Source organism: Sitophilus oryzae, unplaced genomic scaffold (genome assembly GCF_002938485.1).
Source record: "Sitophilus oryzae breed Bouriz unplaced genomic scaffold, Soryzae_2.0 scaffold_860_pilon_pilon, whole genome shotgun sequence".
Lineage (NCBI taxonomy): Eukaryota > Metazoa > Arthropoda > Insecta > Coleoptera > Curculionidae > Sitophilus > Sitophilus oryzae.
The window spans coordinates 518,898-543,641 of record NW_022147484.1 but is presented as its reverse complement, the minus strand read 5'-3'; the positions used below and the strand labels follow the sequence as shown (position 1 = coordinate 543,641).

Below are 24,744 nucleotides of genomic sequence, written 5' to 3'. Positions count from 1 at the left end.
TTATCTATTCGTTATTAATTTTTCATAGTTTTGGCGATTAAGTAAAAAATGACTTTTTTTTTTGATAAGTGAACTAGAGTATAGTAGTATCCTTCTTTTAAGCATAACGTTATACCTGTCAGGTAAGACAGATTAATAATTGCGTATACACTGAAAGTTTTAACTGAAAAAAAAAGATGGAATTTTACTACAAAATTATATTTATGCTCTAAATTTCATTAGTCAACACGCAAAGATATTTCTTTGAATGTGGTAGACAATGATTCAGTATTGAAACTAAAATAATTTCCGACTTCCATTGCCTTGATTTATTCTGATTATCACAACTCTTCGGTTAGAATGACCTTGTTACAAAGTGACCGTTATAAAGTGTAAACTAACCTAATTCCTAAAACTACAGAGCTTTTCTACCACAGCCAGATATTCAACCGTGAAGAAGTTAGCAGTGAATCGTGAGGTTGTCCACTTAGGATGCCTGCATTGGTGTGTTTTATCAGTGGTTGCCGTATCGTAGATGTTTTTTACCGTACTAGGATTGCTAAACATGTTACACCTAATTAGAATGGCTATCAGGATGTGCTGTGTCTTCCGTACTGTGTCTACTGAGGCTGTACTGGTTATTGCAGGAATAGCACCAATCAACCTTCAGGTGGAGGAAAGGACCATGGGAATAGGAGCAGATAAATGCGCAAAAACTGAGGCCAGACAAAAGACGCTGAACAGTTGGCAAAATAGGTGGGAGGCCATGCGTGAAGTGGTTCAGTGGAGTAAACGCCTCATAGCAAACATATTACTGTGGATTGACAGAAAACATGGTTCTGACCACCTGGCTCATCTACTCACTGGACATGGTTGTTTTCAGGCCTACTTCTGCAGATTTAAGCTGGAAAAAAAAACCTTAAACACCGCAATACCTCTATTGTGGGGATTTTGATGACGCAGAGCATACCTTTTTCCAATGCTTCCGATGGCAGGAACAACGTACTACCATAGAAGTGCAAATAGGAAAAAAAAATACTCCTGATAATCTCCTCAGGCTAATGCTGGCAAGCGAAGACCACTGGAAGCTTATCTCCTATATGGGAAAAAAGTCATCTCACAAAAAGAAAATGACAGACTGGAGAGCAGGCAACACAGCTAAGATAATAGCCAGAGAGTGAGAAGTAATACCTACTCGTGGTTCCTTACTCAATTGACAGCTGATGAAACTAGAGGCGGTTTTTTAGTGGGTAAAAATCCCATACTACCTGCTGTCACACATCAGGCAGGTACCTTTCGAAGATTTTCTCCCTCCCAAAAAAAAATGTTATACCTAATTGTTTGCTATAAAAACGGCTTCTTTAAATTTACGCTTTTTCCATTGAGGTCCCCTATGGAGAACCCGAATTTCCGACCACTTTATAATGTTTTGTTTTGACCAAAAATGGTCCAATACCTCACATTGTTTCATCTTTTTGTTCATGTTTTGTGCTCGCTATGTCGTACATTTAGAGTTAGTCTCTCCAATATACGACTCACAGCATTCACAAGGCACCTGGTAGATTCACTTTTTCTCTTGTTTCAATGATTCCGGCTTTGTTTTTGTTAGAACGCTTCTTAGAGACGACATAGATTTGAATTATGTCTCTTCAAAAAAGGAAAAAAGTCCTGAGTATTTCGCCACTGAATAAAAATCTTCAAAATAAAATAGTTATTTTAAACACTGTTAATCCAACGGAGACTAATTGACCGTATAAAAACCGTTGATGTTCTGTTAAAATGACGCTATGAATTAATAATATTTTTATAGACGTAGGTATCTGTTTAAAAAAATTGTTCTCGAATAGTTGCATTTAGATATTTTAAATAGTTTTTTTCTTTGTTTTTTGTGTTTTTTATTTTTTGCTTCCTACAACGGGGTAGATACATACTTCCCGAAACGTTAAGCATTTTTTTGTCGTTTAGGCATATTTTTTTATTAGTAAACCACTGCTGACAATTAGTCTCCGTTGGATTAAAGCAGCAGTGTTTACAAAAAATAACTATTTTATTTTGTAGATTTTCTTACAGTGGCGAAATTTCCCATAGGACTTTTTTGAAGAGATGAATCCGTCACAGAGGTATAGACATGTTTTGAATTATATCAACACAATCTAGATTATTATTACAATAATGATCTAGATTGCATGCAGTGACCATTGGTCTGATCTTGGATATGCATTGCCGCTTTTCTCTTTAATTAAGTAGATCATATTTTTTAGTTTTACTGGTTTCCTTGATCATTACTTACTCGATGACAACCAAACAAAACTTTTTATAGTAGTTGAATTGATATGACATATAGACTTACCAATATATTTTTTGTAAGCATACAGTCGATACAATTGTTACACACACAAATAGTAAATCAAATGTATCCATCTGTTACAAAATTTAAGCAATCATATAGAGAATAGTGTAATCAGAGAATAGTGCAATCATCTCAAGAATTGGGCAGCATTCTAAACTTATATTTATTAATGTTTAAACAATATGGCAGGCATATTCTATTATTTGCATAGTAACTATAATAACTAATATTGCATAGCGAATAGACCAGTTTCGGGGGTTCATCGCTCTTTGGGAAATATGCAATAATGCTTTGTAAGCATTTCGTCAACACCTTATTACTTTTGTACTAATTTATGATCATTCACTCAATAGATGTGTTAAACTATACTTGGTTTTACTGGCTATAATCCCGTCCCTTTACATGGCGATCCTGGCAGGATGGGAATTATTAATAGCTATTATAATAAGCATAATATAATATATCAAAAAAGTTATATTTATTTAATTATTTACAACTTATCCCTCACCTCTAAAACTTTTTAATTTCACTATCTAGTTTTAATCAAACCATAATCTCATATAATTATACCACGATACATATATAAATTAAACGTTATCGGTCGCTTTACTGAAAACACTAATTACTATAAAACACTGGACGTTCTTATCAGAGACACACTTCATTAAACAATTATACACGCCCGACTCCATATTGATTAAACTTTACCTTCCCCAAGTATAAGATAAATCACGCAAATCCGATAGAAAGTTTTGACTAGTTAGTTAGTTGGAGAAGATGTTCAATCCCAGAGACAGACCTGCTTTCATTGAAAACGCCGAGTGTTGTGTGCCCTAACCCCTATTGAACTTTATGAGCAGAGATAGAAAAACTGTCAAAAATGTTGTTTTAAAAATGTAGTACTGACATATGTGCATAATTTGTTAATCAGAATAAAAATATTTTTCAATTATGTCAATACAATAGTCTGGTAAACATGCGGTACTTCATACTAGCTGATACTAGGTAATGAAAAGACATTTGCAAAGAGCTGTAAAGAGTGATTCACGGCCTTGGTACGTTAAACGTTTATGGAGAACCAATAATAGGATTTTTTTGAAAATTTGGATTTTTGCATAAAGGCACCTGATCCATCTGTCTAAATTATTTTAGCAGTGTTGCAACTTCATACTAAGTGGTATAGTAAACGCCACGAATGTTTGGGAGTGATTCATCGGTCGCTACCATGTGAACTAATCTGTTCAAGGTCACATAAAACTTAATTCCAGTGCCGCGGCGTTTCAAGTCATATAATAATCAATATATAATCTGTTGAAATTTGTTGTTTTAACTGTCAAAGTCTTGTCAAAACATATATTTGGTTATAAATATAAACTGGAATGCCCCATTGGTCGCACTGCAAGTACACCAATGGACTGACGCACAAAAACGAATCAATCAAAGAAACGCGATACAGTATCGTCTTTGTCAATCACGCTAAAGGTGCGTATTCATTATCCGCGCAGGCAGATGATTAGACCGGGCCTTTAAAACCTACGTCTGCGGTAAAAATTTACGTTTTTAATGTAAAAAAGATAGCGCGCATGCCGATTCTAACTTCATCAAGCGATTAATCACTCCCAAACATTCGTGGCGTTTACTTTAGGATCTTTGTTATTTTAAATTGAATACCTGGTATATTATTACATTTTTGGAAACATCACAACCCACTCGGAATCGATTAATGATGAATCGAATATGGCGAAACTACTTTCATATCTCATATTTTTTTTTCAGATACTAACCTATACCTATCTCTAACAGTTTTCGAGATATAAAATAAAACATATTATGCGTAAAATTAGAAACTAAAAAAACTGATCTTGAATAAGCGTTGGTTAGAACATAAACCCGGCATATAAAATGCTAAAATTTGGTTGTAGAATGTTGAAAGTCGACATACTCGATCTGTCTGGATCTGTTTGATGTTGAAATTTGAAAACCGGTTTTAGGTATTGATTACAACCGGTTTTTCAGTCGGTGGTGCGGTGTACCGATGTTAACGATGATGTACCGATGTTAACAATTTGTGTAATACGGTGTCGCTGTCGATTTAAAATCGCTGTTGACACCGGTGTTGATGTCGATACCGGTGTTGATCTGTACAAGGTGGGTCAAATTCGACGCTTTTAAATGGAAACACCCATTTCTATAGATATCGATTCCATTTCTATAGTATGGATCGATAGGCAAAAACTAATATCGGTGTCTGGAGCTCAATTTTCATCAAAAACATGATGGTGAAAACCGTACATCAATATCTATTACCGTTTCGGAGTTACGGGGTGTTTTTAAAAAATGTGGATTTTTAACAAATCGCTGTAACTTTTTTGATATGGAAAATTTTGTATTTCTATGAAAACATTTCCAAAGCACCTTTTTACGTAGAATTTAATGGTTTAAGTATAATTTTTTTTAAATTAATAATTTAAGAGTTATCAACAGAAAAAATGATTTTTTATTTGGGACACCCTCTATATTTTTAAATAACTGAAAAGAATTTAAAATTACCTTTCCAAAAATATAGCACACTTGATATTTTGTTATAATCCCCTTCGAAATACAGAATTTTTTAAAGTTCGCCACTTTTAACTGGTAGGCTTTGGACCCCTTATTGATGATATGCCTTTAATGGAACTCGAAAACATATTTTTCCAGCAAGGCGACGCACTGCCTCTGAATTTTTGCAGCCAATTTCAAGAATAATTGAAGAGCTAACCAAGATCCCAGCCGTTGGCCGTCGAGGCCCAATCGAGGCCGCCTGACTTAGTGCCCATGGATCTAAGCCTATGGATACATTTGCGGGAGAATAAAGGTTTCTTATTCTAGCGTATAATCTAGACAAGAATTAGAAATACGTAGCAGTTATGCGAGGGTATCTTTCACCCCCACTGAGTTAATGAATTCCGCGAGAAATGTTCAAAAACTGCCGGGTCTGTCCATAACAGAAGACTGTTGATAAGTCAAACACCTGTAGCAAAATCTCATGTCTTGGTTTGCAATTTATTTTTATTGTTATTGGATATAGTTTAAATGTGTTGATGTGGGTTAAAATTGTTTTAAAATGTTATAAATTGTTATAGAATTCTGCGTCTCTCATAGCAAATATTATTTTCATTTTAATTGATGCTCACAGCTAGATTTTTTTTGCGTTACAGCCGGTGCCGTTCAAAGTCTACTTATTTAAAGCGGGCGAATTTTTATATACTCTATATCTCGAAGAGGAATCGAGCAAAATATCAAGTGTGTTATATTTTTGGAAAGGAATTTTTTATTAATTTTAAAAAAAATATACTTAAACCATTAAATTCTACGTAAAAAGGTGCTTTGGAAATGTTTTCATATAAATACAAAGTTTTCCATAGCAAAAAAGTTACAGCGATTTGTTAGAAATGCATATTTTTGAAAAACAACCCGTAACTCCGAAACGGTAACAGATATCGATATGCGGTTTTCACCATCATTTTTTTGACAAAAATTGAGCTCCAGACACCGATATTAGTTTTTGTCTATTTCCTATAGAAAAGGGTGTTTCCATTTAAAAGCGTCGAATTTGACCCACCCTGTACATTGGCATTGATTTCAATGCCGCTTTTAATCTCGAGACTACGACACCGGTTTTAATCTCGATATCGCTTTTAGATTAGGGAGATCTCGGAGAAAAACCGGAATAGGCAAAACCGGTATTGAGATGAACTCCTGTGTCGAAGTCAAATCCGGTATCGAGATAAAAACGATATTAACACCGGTGTCGAGATTAACACCGGTTGTGGCTATAATACCGGAACACCGGGTACTCCATACTTGGAAACCGGTGTCAGCCAATACTGGTTTTAAACCGGTATAGCCGTTTTTGGAACAGGCCTAGTTCAGTTCCCAAGTTATTACACTTTTTGAAAAGTATATGACTGGAGTATCTGGAGAATGTAATGTTTTAAGAATAGGCAATCAATAGATATGTAAAGGTCCTAGTTGAAGGGGCTCATACAAACCGTTATAAAATCTAAAATCGCAGCGTTTTTGAACAAATCTATTGTAGTAGTCGGTGTAGCAATAATATCTGATAAAGGAGGAAAACAGCGAAATATGGGCATGCTGTGGCTAAACTATATTATGTTCCTGACCAACCGATATTCTGCTATAAATGTTTAATGCCCAAGTCACACAAATATTATGGAGTTACACAAAGATTTTGGAGCTGTTTGGCAAAAATGTGAAAAACATGTGATAATGTTAATGTGAAAAACTTAAACGGTGATAATGTTAATTAATGAACATTATCACAGCACTATACTTTAGACGTTGATCCGAGAAAATAATATAAGACTGTGTTTGAGAATTATGGTATAAGCCTTTATTGATTAGAACAACAACGTAGGGTTTTTTCTTTTGAGAAATTGGATTGATTTGCAATTACAGTGATAGAATTGTTTAATGAATTTTAACAATCCAATTGTTTTATTTTTTCCGAGTGGTATGGGTTCTTGGTGTGACTTTTGTCTTTCTGAGCCTGAAGATGGAAATTAAATGTATCCCGAAACATGTCGCCCCAATTTTAAGTCAAATTGAATTTTGAAATAAACATCCTAAAAGATTGTGAGTTTTTTGAGTCCCCTACCCCTCATCAGAGGTTCTACATTGAGTTAGAACTATTTTGAAATATCAATACGGTTCTTTTGATATAGAATAAGTATGAATGTGAGTAATATGTTAACAATAAAGTTAGTTATTTCTCCACTTAATAATATAACTAGCAAATAAATTACATACAAACATAATTTCTCAGAAATATTTCGAAAATTTTGTCATAGATAAAATATTTCTGAGTATATAATTATTAGTTTATATGTGGTATTCGATAAGGAATTTTGAATTTACTTTAAAATCAGTATAATTCAAATACCTTCTATTTTCTATAAAAATCTAATCGTTGATTATTGGTTTTAAAAATTTACCAATAAATCACGTTCCCCAGACAACAATGCATATACAGAGAGATCCAAAATAATGAAAATAATTGGCAAAACTGTTAGATTTTAGATAATATTAAGATTAACTTAATATTAAGATAATATTAAGAAAAACTATCGATCGAAAAATTTTACCGAATTGGCAAAGATTAGTTTGAGAGTTTAATCGTTTTTACATTGATGGTGGAAGCCCTTCGTAATTCACATTTATGCTCACCATTTGTAATAATCATGTTCGGGAACATAATTCCCTATATGTTTATCTCAATAGGTGTCCATGTGGGAATTAAATTTATAATTAATTATAAGCTGTCGAATATTTAATATCGAACTATCTATAAATAAATAATAATTTAGTTTGAAAGATAAGATATATTTTAAACCTCCAAGCGATTTGGATGCATTTTTAAGTTATTAATAGACAGATATAAGATTATATCGATATTAGATAAGTCTGCATTTAATATAAAATGATAAAATCTACTAGAATATGTTGAAACTTAAAACATAAATTTCAATAAGTTAATAATAAATGTTAGTTCTCTAAAATACAATTAAGCTGACAAAGTTTTTATTTCATTCAGAAGAATAGTATCTTTACAGGTGTAAATATGATATATGATACGATGATACGAAATTGATATTAAAAAATATACAGGATGATATAATTTGAAAAGTAGCAAACCTAAATACACGCCAGATAAAAAAATACTATTAGGAGAATGTTAAATATATTGAACAAAGTCTAAGTAAAAAAATCAAATGTACTTACGAAATGAACGTCATTATATCAGACGATCTATAATAGATGCTGAAAACTAAAGTGTTCCCTGAGTAGTATTTAGATATGCTTCTAATAACGGGAGGAGATATACTTCCTGAAACATTAAGCATTTTCCATTAGACAAATCATTTTCCATTAGACAAATTAGTTCTACGAGTAGAATGTAGAACGTAGAACGAGTGAGAGGGGATTAATAACCATGACTTTAGAGATCTATTGTGTCCTCCTGTCTTCAGTTATAACTCATCCTATAGTCTATAACTCATCATAGGTAGGGAATTTCCTGTTACAGACATTACCATTTAAAGTTGCAGAGAGATTTTCCATCCTCCTCTGACAACAGATGTTCTTCCTCCGAGGAGTAGACAATAGATCTACCTCCTCCGAGCGCATACACCCTTTCACGGTTGAGGTTTGACCCTCCGCGCCCTTCACAGTCGAGGAGATTGTCTCTGGCTGAGGTACCTTTGAGGTGGAGGCTGGAGGATCTGTCTCCATTTTCTCCACCTCTTTAACTTGGTCTTTCCTTAGACCTGATACCGGTGTTGTCCCGGATCTATAATAGAGGATGTACATCTCTTTCTCTATTGCCTCCTTGGATTTGAGGTAAATTCCTATTGTGAGGACCTGAGCATGGCCCTCCTCTCTCGAGTTGATGAGTCGCCAACTCGATGTTCTTACACTGGGATACGTCATTGCTTGCCTCTTGGAGTTGACCGGCTTTCAATCCTGGCCTCTCTCCTTGTCGGAGCAGAGGTCGATCTCGCTCTTGCCCTTTGTTGGAGATACACAAGGCCGTTTCTTGGTTCCTTTAGTCTCCTCTTTTTCAAGGAATGTTTTCGCTTTTGCTTCCTCTGGAGTAAATGTCTTGTGGATCAGTCGGAGGTATCTCCGTGCTCCTGCTCCGCTGATATCTACTTTCAGGGGGTCGTCTAGCCCGTCTGGTTGGCCCAGGCCGGGTAGAGAAAATTATAGCTCGTGTAGATTGTTGTGTGTCTAGAGGTAGGCTTCCGACCCTTACAACAGGATGTGGTAGCTTGTGTGCCACTTGTGGAGGCTGGTCTCGCGCAAGTGCCAACTGTCTCTTCTGTAGTTCCTTTTGGAGTAGGTTCCTTGGAACTTTAAGCAATGTTAATGTTTCCACTGTTGCTAGGGGGTTTCCCTCCATCTTCACCGCAAGGGTTAGTGTTACAACTAAAAAGTCTCTGACATCTAGTGTTCGTTTGGATCCTGCGCAGTAGTGGTTGCAAAAAATAACATTTTAATTTTGTGGATTCTATTTGTTTCTTCGATAGACAAAAATCCAGACTTTCTTTCAAAAGGGAAACTTAAAAAAAGGTATAGACATTATTTTCAAACAGCTAGTTATTAAAAATTTTAACATTTTTGCCATAAAAGGGTAGTAGGTTCGTGATAAAAAAAGAGGTAAGCCAGGCGAGTTCAAAAATACTTAGATTTAGTAGTTATTAAGGTTCCTCTATGAATCTTATTTTAAATATCTCTTAGACAAGGCTTGCTTGCCTGTATAGAACTGTTGCCATATAAACCACTCTCACTTATGCGATGGAAGTTTTGTTGAACTTACCACCGTTACATATTATCATACAAAGCAAAGCCAGATCTGCCATGCACAGGTTAATTCACGGTCAGCAGCACATAAGCCAGTCGCATAGTGCTGAAAATCAGAAGCTAATCGAAGAGCTAAAAGCAGCCAACATATTGGGGGTACATCTAGATACAACAGCTATAAGGTATAACTTTAATAACAAATTTAGCATAACCATACTAAGAAAGGAAAATTGGATAAAAGGCGTACCCATTCAAGTTGAGACAACCTAGTATATAGCTGGAATAGTAGGACCGAAACAAGGAATATCCTTCATAAAGCTAATGGGTATGCGAAACCATGTGCAGGTTCTGTCAGAACACGTATTTTTCACTGGAGAAATACGTTCAGAAAGTTCAGTCACACTGTAGGAACACGTTTTCTATTGGAGCGACAGCCTGTCAAATGTGCGGTTATCTGTAAAAGGCAATGATAGGCCACTGACAGAGAGCTATATGGAGAGTTCAGTCTCCAAGTTGCTAGACTTTTCCAAAAAAGAATAGGACCAGAGCTGCAAGCTCACAGAAAACTTAAGTCTTTTTTAAACTTAAGTCTTTTTTAAGTCATTAGAAAAAGATTTAAGTTTTTTAAAGTATTTAAGTCTTTTTGGAAAAGATTTTAGTCATTAAAAAAGATTTAAATCTTTTTTTAATGACTTAAGTCTTTTACAAAAGACTTAAATCTTTTAGAGGATTTAAATCTTTTATGAGATTTTAGTATTTTTAGAAAAGATTTAAGTCAGTAAAAAAGATTTAAATCTTTTTTTTATGACTTAAGTCATTTTACAAAAAAACTTTAAATCTTTTAAAAGATTTAAGTCTTTTATAAGATTTAAGTCCTTACAAAAATGACTTGACTTGAAAGAAAATGACTTAAGTCAAAGACTTCAAACTTAAGTCATTTGAACTTTATATTGAAATTGACTTATGACTTAAATCATTTTGATTTTAGAATTGACTTAAGACTTAAGAATTAAGTCTTTTTAAAACTGACTTGTTGTTGTCTTTGGATAGGACTGGAGAATGTAACTTAAGAATCAAAAGAGGACACAATAGATCTGAAAAAAACACAGTTAATAAGGGCAATAGCGACCTCGAAGAATCTAATCTCTCATACGTATAGAGACGAAAATATTCTTTAGGTATCTAAATGATATCCTCGATTGTTATTTTTAAATTTGTTACCCTGTATATGATTTAGAGAGAATATCGTTTCTCCCATAACTTTCATATAATATAAATAACCGAAAATAAACTTGTTTTTTCAGCTGTCATTTTTATGACCGATCGTCATCTAAACGATAAAGCCCATGTGTTCTCAGATAAAAAGGTTTTAAAGTCATCCGTTAATTGGGTCATTAGAAATTGTCTAAGCTTATAAATGTTTTAGCGGATAATTTATATTAATGAGAATGCGCCTGATTTGCATACGAATGCTGGGTGTTGATTGTGCTTTGAAATATCTTTAGGCATTCCTACACCTTAAGCTTAATAATAAAAAGAATTGTATTTTTTTAAATAATAAATTTTCTACTTTAAATTTCTAGTTAATGGCGTGCGAGGAAATGATAATTTTAAGTGCATTGTTTAATATAGATGTCAAGAATTTAAATGCGACAACTTTGTTCGGGCGGGAAATATTTAGAAAATAAAATATTTTTTTTGTTAAGTTATCAATTATTCTAGATACCTTTGTTAGATATCTTTGTTAAGAGATATCTAAGATATATCTTGTTAAAACATTTTACCAACATGTAGCATGCACATTTTACTGTTAGTGTAAATCTGTGAACTGGAAAAGCAAGATTGAATGTCCTTGTATTATTTAGTTATGATTCTGTGAATATTTTTTAAAAATTGACTTATTGTTAAATAAAGAAATGTATGCACTCGTTTATGTATGTACATACCGTATACTGTTACTTGTTAATATATTATTTATTTTGAACAGATTCCTACAAGATTTTAAAAGCCATATTATTAAATAACCTTATTACTCTCTTTTGACAAATAAATATATTTTCCAAACTAACAGAACACCCACCGCCAAATTTAAAATTCGCAAAATATATCATCTTTAATTTATTTCTGTTCATGTACTGTCATATGATCCTAATCGAATAGGCGATTTTGTTCAATTTCAATGACAACTTATTAATATGGTCAGTCCAATACAAGAACTCGTCAATACAAAGTCCTAAGAACTGCGTATTTCTTGCGTTGAAAGACGATCTAGATGTATATTATTGACATTTTCTGCTCTTGTACTAAAAACCAATACATTGTTTTTTTTCTTTGTTTAATATAGGTTAAGAGGAACACCCAAGTTATTTTTCAAAATACTAGACAGCAGAATTGGTTCCTTTTTGTGTTATTACTCTTTGCCTGCGATTACTAAGGTATGACTTAAATAGTTGCCAAGGCACTTCCCCTAATCCCATATCTTTCTAATTTGGTTAGAAGAAAATCTATATTTAATGAGTCATATGCCTTGGATAAATCCAAGAACATACCTAAAACCTAAAAATCTTTTGTTGTATTCTAATAAGTCCAGTATCCTACCTGTAAACTGAAATATAGCTTCTTATGTGGATCTCCCTTTGATGTACCCATGTTGAAATGTATTGGATAGCCCGCAAGAATGGCATAAACCCTTTTGCCCTAGAACTTATAGCTAATTCAAATATTTTAGAGAAACCTGGAAGCAAACTGATGGGTCTATAATTTGTCAATGGCTCTACATTACCTTCTTATACAATAGAAAGCAATCTTATACAATAGAAAACAAAATAGCTTTATTAATGATAATGTTAACTGTTCGGGAAATACTCCATATCTAAAACTATTATTTATTATGTAACAAAGTACTTCTTCATCACTAGTTTATTTAGCTTATAATATTGTTACGTTTTTCGTCGGTTCCGTGTGGATAGAAACTCACAATTTATTTAAACACAATTTATTTACACTAAAGCCCCATACTCACACTTCGCTCCTTCGTCCCTTCCTCGCCTTACTTCCTCGCGTTACTTCCTCGCGTTACTTCCTCGCGTTCCTTCATCTCTTCGTTTCCTTCCTTCGTCCATTCGATGCTTGGAAATTAGTCAATTATGCAACAACACACCACAAAATATTTTTAATATAGCAGCTACATGTTTAATACGAAATATCTAGTAACCTCTAAAATTTTTAAAAAATCCGAACGGCGCATTATTTTTATTTTATAAAACTGCAATTCTTTGTCGTGTCAAAAATAAAAAATTAATTTTAATAATATATATTTTTTTAATAAATCCGAATATTTCATTATCATGTACAAGGTATATCAGTATGAATGTACAAGGCGAGTCAACAATAGAGTAAAGTTTATTATGTAATTTATATCGAAACCATGAAATATGACATACTAATTAAACGTTAATGATGTCAATCCCCATTTCTTCAGATATTTTTGTAAAGGCATCATGCACACTATTTCTATTTTTTTTTTATTTTTGTCGCTACGATTACATGAATATGGACATGCATTTTTTCACAAATATGAAGACAATATTGTTTTTTTCTTTCATTTTTTAGACTATTGTGTGTGAATTATTTTTATATCGACTGGCGATTGCTAGATGTACAGGATGTCCCATTTTTGTGTGTTTTATGGGGTTTCTGGTTTATGAGTAGGGATATAAAGATGCTGTTTTCACATCATTGTTCTACTTATTATGAAACTAAATATGCTACACACATATTTATCCTAGCCTTCTTAGTTCAAAGTTATTTTATTTCTTTCTTGTACTTTTTATTTTTTAATTAGTAGAAATTTTTGCATTTTTCGATAACCTTTGTATCTCGATTATCTTATAACTTATCGAAAAGGTGAAAAGGGTCAGTGATGAGCGGTGGGTAAGTACCCAATTTGTAGATAAATAAAATCTTGGTATATATGTATATACCTGTAGATTTAGATGAACATCCTAATTTTAATAAAAGGAGTTTCCGAGGACCGCATAGTAAATACCCGGTATAATACCGGGAATAGAAATATACCCAGCGCCGGTTTATACATAAAGTGGGACAAGCGGCCGCTTGGGGGCCCGGGACCCGAAGGGGCCCGTATTTCGGTTATAAAAAAATATAAATATGAAAATGGAGAAGTTAATAAATAAATGGTCTTTTAAAAAAAGGTAAAGTAAATATTTTAACTAAAATTTCGAACCTGCATTGTTGACTACCATATGGTTTAAAATCTTAGAAAAAGTTAATGCTACGAGCAAAGCTTTGCAAGATCCATCACTAAATATATTTACTAGCATCGAGTTATTGAAGTCACTGGTATCATTTGTTCAAACACTCCGTGGAAATTTTGACGGTATCGAAATTGAGGCAGCGAGTTTAGTGGATACAAGAAAGAAAATATCTTCTTTATAGGATACAACAAACCTATAAAGAAGATATTTCTCGAACTAGAAAAAGAAAAGTATTTTTCAATGAATCAAAAGAAAATGAAGTTCACCTAAGTGGCAAAAAGAAGTTTAAGCTGGAAGCCCATTACGCAATACCACTCCATAATTCAAGATCTTGAAAGACGAACTAAAACCTATCACACTGTCAACGAACGTTTTAAGTGTTTTTTAGCAATATCGATGACATAGCATTTGAAGAGTCTGCCAATATCTCGAAAAATACATGTAAGTCGGATGTAGAAGGAGATGTATAGAAGGATATTATCATTGAAGGATCAAATATCGAAAAATTAGATTGCAATTTAATAATTGACCAGTTTACAAATGAGAAATGTAGAAAGAAAATAAATTTTTATTTTGTTTATTTATTAAGTTATTTCTTTTATGTTCTGTTCAAAAATTATAATTTTTTTATTTTTGCGTTAAATGTTGTATAATATTATTTAAAATGTTTTTTATAAAATGTTGAATAGCCCAGTCAAATTAGACAAATCGGTGGAAAAAAATCACAGTTTTGAAAATGGTTTTAATTGATTCCTCTAGACTTGTGCTGATATGTGTCAAAAGTCCCCGAAGATAAACGATGAGCTCGAGGAGAGGGGAGGGGTTAAATGCCACTTTTATGACTTTTTAGCTTATATCTCGGAAAATATGACACTTACGAAAAAATACCTTATATAGAAAATTAGAAAGCCTAGAAAAAAAAGCCTAGGAAATTCTCTACAAAATTGGTTGAATACATTTTTTTCATAGGTCTAAGTCTATTTTTTTCATCCGTCTTTTTTTAGTAGGTCTTTCAAACTCTTTTTTAATTTTGTATAATAACGTATATTATCAAATTTAAATTACAAAAAATATATGTGATTAAAGAAAAGGTGCTTTAATTTTCATTATAAGATTTTTGAATTGAAGAATTATATGAATATTTCTTATTTCCAACACAAAAATTAATTCAGAATCATAATAATTCACTATTATTTTATAAATGTATTATTATTTATTTTGATTCTTTAATATATTATGTACATGTTGGTTTTGATTCTTTTAATTACCCAAAAATATAAAGCAAAATAAATGAACAGAAAACATTATTTATGTTAACAAATGACTTGCGCAGTCAAGGAAAGATTGGTGTGAACGTATCACGTCTAAAATTTATAAAATAACAGTATATACTAAAAGTTAAACTTAATACATACTTAAAAAATAATGATATCGTACTTCTTCAACGCTATTATAACGAAAAACGTCCAATGAAAAGAAATGTGTTTGTACGGATTTGGTATATCCCATTTAATTTAGTATCCAAATTTATGAAGGGCATAGTTCGGAAATCATAAGTCCGGGAACAAAAATGTATAGAACCATTCTATAGAGAATTTTGTCAGCTTTATTTTTGTGTATGGAGTGTTTTTCAGTAGATGTCATAGTTTCCGAGATATAAGCAAGAAAGTGAAAAATTTGACATTTAACTCCCCCGGAATCGTTTAAAACCATTTCCAAAACTGTGGGACTTTTTTCCGCCGATATACCTTTTTTTAACTAATTTGACTGGGGTAAAATACATTATGTTCGTTGCAACTTTTTTTTTACGTAGATAATTTAGTAAATCGTACAACACACTACAAACCTAACCACCATCATTATGTATAACAAACGTAGGATAGAGGGGGGGGGGGCCGAAAAAAAGAAACAGCTTGGGGCCCAATGGCCCTTAAAACCGGCCCTGAATATACCAATATATAATATCTACAATATATATACGAAATATTCTAGATATACTCCGTATTTCTGATATTACTGGTATTATACCGGGTATTTACTATGCGGTCGTTGGAAATACCTTTTATAAAATTAGACTGTTCATCTAAATGTACAGGTATATACCGGATACCCTGATTTTGTTTAGTTCTACCTATTGAGTTACCCACCGCCCGTGTCTCGTTTTTCAGGTAGAATGGCAGTGACGAAAGTGGTTCTTCGTTGGGAGCTGTCTATTTCGAAAAATGACTCAAACTTATGTTCTTTTTTTAAACAAGACACTCTATATATTATTTTTGTATTTTATTTGCCTTGTTAGGAGCTTTCGAAAATTATAATATATACTCTATATTTATTTATTTAGGTACTGCTAAACTGCTAAACGGCTCTTATTTTATTTAACTTAATTTTACCAGATAATTTTTCTTTGCATCGTGATAATTTGATAAACTACACGGAAACTGAACTTGTGCTGCTTTTAAATAACATGCCAATAACCAACATTTTACGTCGAATAAATTAGTTGATTGTTTTGATTACCTAATTTAAACCGGCCAACTATGTAATAAAGTTAAATAATGCATTTTTACCCCATTTATGAAAATAAGTATTTTAGAAAGCTCGTAACAAGGAAAATAAAATAATATACAAAATATCGTATTTAAAAAAACATATAAAAGTTTTAGTCAATTTTAAAAAAGACAGATTACGTCACTGCATTCTACGTGAAAACTGTATGGGAGACCGTTTTCACCTTTTCGATAAGTTATGATACAAAGGGGATCGAAAAATGCAATAATTTCAGATTCGCCCTGTATTTTAGGAAATAAGAGAGCTAGGACATATCTGTATGTAGCATCTTTAGTTTCATAAAAAAGTAACAGCGTAATGTGAAAACCGCATCTTTGTTCTCGACTCATAAACGAGAAACCCTGCAAAACACACCAAAAAATACACCCTGTACAGACGTACTGCCAAATCAAGAAATCAACTACGAATGAAATCCAAGATCGATTTATATATTTTATATATTTAAATATTTTTTTGTGTTCGTGATAATTCCTTTGCTACTTCGTCCAAAAACCGACAGTACGGGGAAGGAACATTTCGAGGAAGTAAACGGACGAAGGAGCGTTTTGACGAAGGAACACACAGTCGCATAAAATCGACATTTCCTATAGTAAATATAAGATTTTTGGACGAAGGGACGCGACGAAGGAAGGAAGTGAAGTAGCGAAGTGTGAGTATGGGGCTTAAGTAACAAACAATAACGATTAAAAAGACTTAAAGAATAAAGAACTATATACAAAATATTTATAACTATTTATCTAGAAAGAATTTATTTTGAATTTAGCGCGACAACTGTCCTCCTCAGGCCCCAGCCGTCGGATTATACGTATACCCACAGCTAAAGAGTTCTCGAATAATCCATAGATCATTAAGTGCATAGAGGAGGTTTCGAATGTTCTCGTATGTACTACTCCATTCCAGTGGAACTCGATTGTTCTCAAGTGTTCGATTGAATCATTACGGTGTCTATTCTTTAATGCGATATTAAAGTCATCTGGGGGCGGGAGATATAATAGTTAAGTTAGGTCGAGTCCACACGAGTCCGCAACAATATAAAAGACGGGTACTCGGTCTCGTAGAGGTAAAGCTCTCGTCTACCAATTCAACGGTTGCGGGTTCGAATCCCACAGCCGGCATTTCATCAGCCGACTATTTTTAATAAAATAAAAATAGTTTGGGCACCTAGGTTGACTCAGCCTTAAATGAGTACTTGGGATTCACAATCCTGAGGTAATAATAGGCGGTTCAAGCGTAATGCTAGCCACATTACCTCCCTTGTATACCGAAAGGCTGTATTACGGCAAGCTGTACCTTACTACTCCCAAGGCGTCAAACGCTATATATGGAAACTATTATTATGTTATATCGAGTATTATATGTATACAGGGTGGTCCGAACTGTATTTCGGAAACTTCGGCAGCATATTCTGCAGATAAAAATAAGTAAAAAGTTTAAAGTTTCATTTTTATTTCGATTTTTTCCAAATAATTTCTGAAGTAACGTCAATATTTGGATAAAAATTGGTATCTGGGAGTTTTTTGACATGAGAAATTTGATTTTGATGTCAATATGCGTAATAAATTTTTGTCCGTACCTGTATAAAACTACCGAGGGAAAAAATATATATCTCTGTAACTTTTCACGTAAAAAATATCTCTTTATAAAAATCGCTACGAGCACCCTTCTCAAGATATTTAGAATCGAAATAGTCAATACATGCATTATTGACGAAGAATTAAACACGTTGAGTAGATAGCTATTTCACTGAAAATAATAATTTTTGTGAAATTTTTATTTTTTTAAATTAATCATAAATTTTTCTGCAAAAAATGATGATAAAACAGTTCCTATTGCACTTTTTGGCTCAAAAACATTTCAAATTTATGATTTCAGTTTAATAACTATTTAGTCAACATGTTTAATTTATGTCAATGATGGCAGGTATTGATAATTTCGATTCCAAATATCTCGAAAACCATTACTCCTAGAGATTTTTTCCAAGAGACCTTTTTTACGTAAAAGACGTCGTAAATGTATATTTTTTACTCGATAGTTTTATACAGGTACGCACGAAAAGTTATTACTTTTCAAACAAGTTAAAAAATATGTAGGTGGCGCCCTTTACTAGCAGGAGTTATCTTGACATCAAAATCAAACTTTTCATGTCAAAAAACTCCCAGGCACCAATTTTCATCCAAAGATTGACGTTACTTCAGAAATTATTTGGAAAAAATCGAAATAAAAATGAAACTTCTACACCCAGTATCTCCGAAACTAAGCATTTTAGGACATACTATATTTATACGAACTTTTTTACTTATTTTTATCTACAGAATATGCTGCCAAAGTTTCCGGAATACAGTACGGACCACCCTGTATAAAATACTTATCACCCGGGGTTTAACCCAGAAAATACTTGATAAGTGAAAGTAGCAAAGAAATAGTGCATAAATCTGCAACTTTTTCTGATCTTTTATTTCGGTTGATTCTTTTTTTTTTGTAATAGGTCATTGCTCTGCAATGTAGTATGTCTAATGTGACAAAGAAACAAAATATCTCCATATAAATCGTTAGTTAGCTTCAAGCCTACGCTAGGCCAAGACGACTGGCCTCTTTGAAAGGCCGATTTTAAAGCATTTTGAAACAAGATCCGTGACTGACGTCTCGAATCAACAACACGAACATCCAAAAAAGCCGAAAAGAAAATAATTATTTCTCAAATAATGTCATCGAAACGATCGTTCATTAGGTCTCGAGACCCATCGTTCGAATTTCCACGGTGCGGTCCACGATTCAATGGGCTTTTTGTTATTTTCTCTTATCTCATCTAACGAAGGTAATTTCTTTTTTTGGGGAGAGAGAGCTGTTTATATTTAATTTGGTGAAGAATATTAAGACGCGAGGACAAATTGACGACAAAGTGAAGGTTGCATAAAAAATTTAAAAAAATTTAAAAACTCGTTATCTTTTATATATCAAAAAAATAAACGAAAAATTTTCCGGCGCGTGCAATTATTGCACTACTGCAGGAGGAATATTTCAAATATAATACGCCTAGCTTGTGTTAAAATACAGAAGTTAATAAATTTTTTATGTGTAGCCATTTAGCAAGAATTAAAGTGCCATGGTATATCCTTTGCGACAACGATGTGTGAGAGAATAATTTTCTTGGTAAATTTTAAAAAATAAGTAGTTTAAAAAAAGTAATAAATGTCTTATTCGTGTATTAATTCACACATGCATTGACAGAATTCCGAATATTTGCCTAAAGCGCGTTGCGTCACCGTGCTTCACTTCCCACGTATCCTGGGCACATAAAAGTAACAGTTTCGAAATATGTGTGTGCAATTGGTCGCACGAATAAAACGCAGATACGTAAATTTCTGTACGCCTGTTCCTTAAATGTGACAAAATAGTGTTCACTGGATATATAGGCTGTTATTCCGTTGTAAAAGTGTGTTATGTTTACTACGTTAAGGATCAGTCTCTGAAAAATATCGGTATAATACGGAACATTTTGATAAAATAATAAAAATATCAAATATATTATCTATAGTTCTTTAAATTCCAATATTCTTAGAGGTTTTATTTCATGCTTGATTCGTATTTTCAATGAAGTTTATGCGTACGTGCGTTCATCCAGTTCATGCGTTCATGCGGTTTAAATCGTATAATAAACGTTGTCGTAATAGTCACTAGACATTGTACTAAAAAGAATATGGAGTAATTTACGAAATGCCCTAATAACGTCGACAAGACATGTGTTCGACAATATATGACGTAACGTTGAACGATGACTGAACATTCTATACTTGTATTAGGTACATTTCTGCAAGATTTATATTGCATTAAATATATCCAGTATTCAACACAATAGTAATTCAATAAGGATTAAAAAATCTTTGTTCAGACAAAACTATTTTACATTGATTTTGACTTATATTTATAAATTTATATATTTTATATGCTTCAAAATAAAACACTAAATCACCACAATACACCAAAACACTTTTCCTTTTACATTGGACGCGCATTTCGCTAACTGTGTTAGCATCATCAGCAGATGATTAAACTGTTTAATCACTATATATAATCATCATTATTATTAATCATCAAAGTTTAATCATCTGCTGATGATGCTAACATGGTTAGCGAAACGCGCGTCCCGTGTAAAAGTAAAAGTGTTTTGGTGTACTGTGGTGATTTAGTGTTTTATTTTGCTGTGTAACACGAAAGGTTCCAACCCCCCAATTGTAATTTTATATGCTTGTTTAAATGACCCGACAAATCTGATGGAGTCCTAATTTTTTCTCACAAATATCACAGGCATGTGGTCTATCTTCATTACCATTACAATATTGACAACTATTTTCCAGGAATCATGTTCCGCAATATTAAAAACTTCAGGCGAATCATAGCAACAGAATAATTCTTAATAATAATAAGGCTTATCTTACATTTGCCTATTTTTTTTTTTAATTTTGTCATAGGTTTACTGTTTTAAGAATAATCTCAAATGAATTCGATACCTAACCTAAAAATCCCATCAGCTGATCTGTTTAAATGTGGGTTAAACGTGGACTATTTACATATCTAATAGAGGGCGCTGATTCTGAACTGTTGAAAAGCTGCTATAATTATTCATTATAGTTTACATACAGTTTCATTATTTCAGTTTACTAAACTGTAAAAAATATATTTAAAATATAGTAGACGTTGCACCTTGCGTTGCACTATACTTAATAGTAATATACAATGATTAAAAAATCTACAGCAAATAAGATTAATTTAAGTATATTTTTGTACGAATTTAAAAATGTAAACTTATAACTTATTATTATTGACATACTGAATGTGGATAACGTAGGAGGTGGCACCATCGCATTCTCTCGAAGCACAACAAATTTCTGGAAACTGAACAAGCAGAACTCAAAAATGTTTTCAATATTTTCTGGAAAATGGCAGGAAAAATATACAAATTTCAATTATGAACTTTTTTTCGCAAAAAACCTCATGGGCGTGTTTCTGGGGTCGAACTATACTACTAGTTAAAATACTTGCACTTGTACTTATTAAGTATTAAATGTAATAATAGCCTAATAGCTTTGGATTTGTCCAAAATTTGATTTTTAAACCCCTGTTCCTGAAAGATTTTGGAGCATAGCTGAAATTTCACCTGCATCTACGATACCCAATATAATAAATTATATTTTCTAATTCTACACATTTTAGTTAATTAATAAAGATAGTTTTATCAAAATCTGTGATCTGACCAAATTCGGATCTGCTCATTTTTGGTCATAATATTGTTTTTTATATCAAAAATTGTTTTTTGGAAACCTTGTTTCTGACTTATATTGGATAAAAGAAGATCTTCTTTATTGCTATCTTTATAATATCCAAGCGTTTTGCTAGAAATATGGCTCCTTGCTCCATTTTATTATGTTTGCAGGATATATATTTTTTTTATTTAATCTATTTTTATACCCCTTAACAACTGATCAAACATTAAAATATTCTAATGATACACGTGACAATACATTTTTAAACACAAGTTGAATTATGAATTTTCGACAATAGTGAACAGATTTACATTACTGTTTGTGTTATTATTGGAAAGGTCATCTTCTAGTCGATAGCTACCACCTTTCCATCTACTTTTCTCTTATCGATGTTCCGAAGCACATCATTAAAGTTCGACTCGGCAGCCTCGTCTAACAACTATATAATTATAGGCGACTCAACGATTCGAAAAATGTAATAACGGTTAATTAGTCATTTCTTTTCTCAATAAAAAGTGGACTCTCGCCGCGACCCAGCCCACGCACTTTTGATCTATGCGTGTCATCCGATTTTGATTGGTCATAAATACTTTAAAACACTCTCTAATTAATATTCGTAAAGATGACTGTTAGGGTGGATGCAGACGTCAAGATCTATCGTAGAGGCAGAGCTGGTCAAACATTAAGAAAGGTAAAATAAATCGCAACTCTTTTCGGATCATTTTTATTCACATAAAACTTAGTAACCCAACATTAACAGTCCTAGATTTAAAGCTTTTTACTAGCTCCAATATGTTAGCCGGCAGGTATCGGACTAAATACTTTTGAAAACCCTGTAGATATTTCATATTCAAAATAAAACATTATACTTACTCTTTGATTAATGGTGTGGTTGTAAATAAAATAGTATATAAATCTTGTATTCATTGTGGTTATTCGTGGTTTTTTTAATCATTAATTACAATACTTATATCTAACTTCTTAGCCTCGTGTACTTTTATAAAAGTACCGAACACGTTACACACACTTTAGTTGTTGAATAGAAATAAAAGATAATTTGTCTTCAGTGCCTTTCAGTTCTTATATAGTATCATGCTCTATATACACGGACTAGGCAACCCAGGAAGCAACCTCTCGAGCTCCGTCACGTTGGAACCCGCTTTAAAGTAAACATTTCGTTCTTTGACTAAGAAAATAAACTGGCTAATAAATGGCTAATAAAAAATGAATTTGGCTAACTAAAGACATTATGTCAAACTATGTGCACATTGCCGTCGGTAGATACCAATGACAATGATTAGAATGGTGATTGACGGAAATAGACCTGGGAGAATCGTCAGGTCATGGACTTGGAACACCCTCAAAAGGAAAATTCCACTCCTCCAACTCCCAGTGGATGACATACCAAGACTGTATAACTCACTGTAGTATTGAGCAATAGAAAGGATTGGAAGAGAGAAACGTTTGCTGAACAGGTAAAAGACCATACTATAACGGGGTATATTGATGTTTCCAAAACCAAAACAGGGACAGGGATAGGAGTATTTTGGGTAAAATGGTCAAAAATTAAAAAACTAAATAATCCGAACCAATAAATACCTACCCAGCATCTCTCAGGCAGAAATCTTCGCTATCGAAAGAGGCGTAAAATTTATTTTAGATCGGAAACAGGAAATAACCATCTTATCCGATAGATAAGCAGCACTAAAAGCGATCAACTCAGTAACTATCAATTCAAAGTTGCCTAGAGAAGCTGAACAAATTAGGTAAAAAAATAGAGTCCTCCTACTATGGGCGCCCGTTTAACAAGGGATAGAAGGCAATGAAGAAGCAAACAATCTAGCTAAAAAATGAGCGAACCGAGGGGTGTCTCACTCGGGTAAAAAATGTACACGTACTGCCAAAATATCCTTCCACTGCTAAGCGACTGCCAATTACTATAAAGAAGACTGCCTATGACTGCCATGTAATTATTATAGGCGACTGCCATAAGACTGCCAATGACTGCCAGCGACTGCCAAGAAAATGTACAGGTAATTCCAATAGTGAGACACCCCTCGGAGCGAACACACTAACTGGACCAGAACTGTTCTGCTTTTCAAGTGGAAACTCACTTAAAGCGGAACTAAAGAACCTGAAAGACTCCATCCGTAATCTGGAATGGGAATCCTCCAGCCAGTTTAAGACTCTCAAAGAAATTTCTCAGGACTTGTGAATGAGAAAAATCAAAGATTTTCCTTGATTTAAGTAAGAACAATCTTCGGATTGTCACGGGGACACTGTCTCCTCAACGAATTCAATCTACTGAGGTAGTAGATTGAAGCTAAGAAACAAAGGCGAATGCAGATTGCCTTTGTTTCTTAGGTTCTGTGGGGAAAATGGGGAAACACAAAAACACCTCATCGCTGCCTGCGCCGAGACGACGACCATTCGTACCATACACTTTGGTACTACTGCTATCGGAGATGGAGAGAACTAGCCTCTGTGAAGCCGTCGCAGATACTGATATCTTTTATCAAAGCTCTGAGACTGTATGATGAGTTATAATTCGTTATAATTTAAGAAAGGGGGGCACACAATAGATATACAGGTTGTTAATTTGTTTATTACTCGCGGCAAGAGCTTTATGGTCGAAATATGGCAACCTCGGCCCGCTCGTCAAGAGATGACGCGACGGGATGAATCGGCAGCTTAGCTTAGTACTTATTTGGAATTTGATGGGTGAGGAGCAGTGTTGCCATTCTGTTCCCCAATAAGTAACCGTTCAGTTAACAATCTGTATAAGGTCGGCGCGGTGATTAACCCTCCTTCCAAACATTCTACATCTTCTGAGGGTATATGAGCAGTGGTTATGTCGCGAACAGTATGGTTTGTATTCGGTTTTGTGTGATTAATAAATGAGTGAAAAAGTGGTCGAAATCGTTATTTCGTCAGTATTGTGTTATAG

General features: G+C 33.3%; 2 protein-coding genes across 2 annotated transcripts in view; one reads left to right on the top strand and one right to left on the bottom strand.

Moving 5' to 3' along the window:
• The window catches only part of LOC115890300 (ADAMTS-like protein 3), a 1,070,176-nt gene that overhangs the window by 764,885 nt on the left and 280,547 nt on the right, over positions 1-24,744 (bottom strand). The gene's annotated exons all lie outside the window — the stretch shown is intronic.
• Positions 563-934, top strand: LOC115890280. Its single transcript, XM_030910459.1, has one exon. It carries the CDS (start codon positions 563-565, stop codon positions 932-934), a length of 372 nt encoding a protein of 123 aa, XP_030766319.1.

Bases quoted from the DNA above. Each gene is read 5' to 3' on its own strand.
- LOC115890280 (XM_030910459.1), top strand. From the start codon at position 563: ATGGCTATCAGGATGTGCTGTGTCTTCCGTACTGTGTCTACTGAGGCT.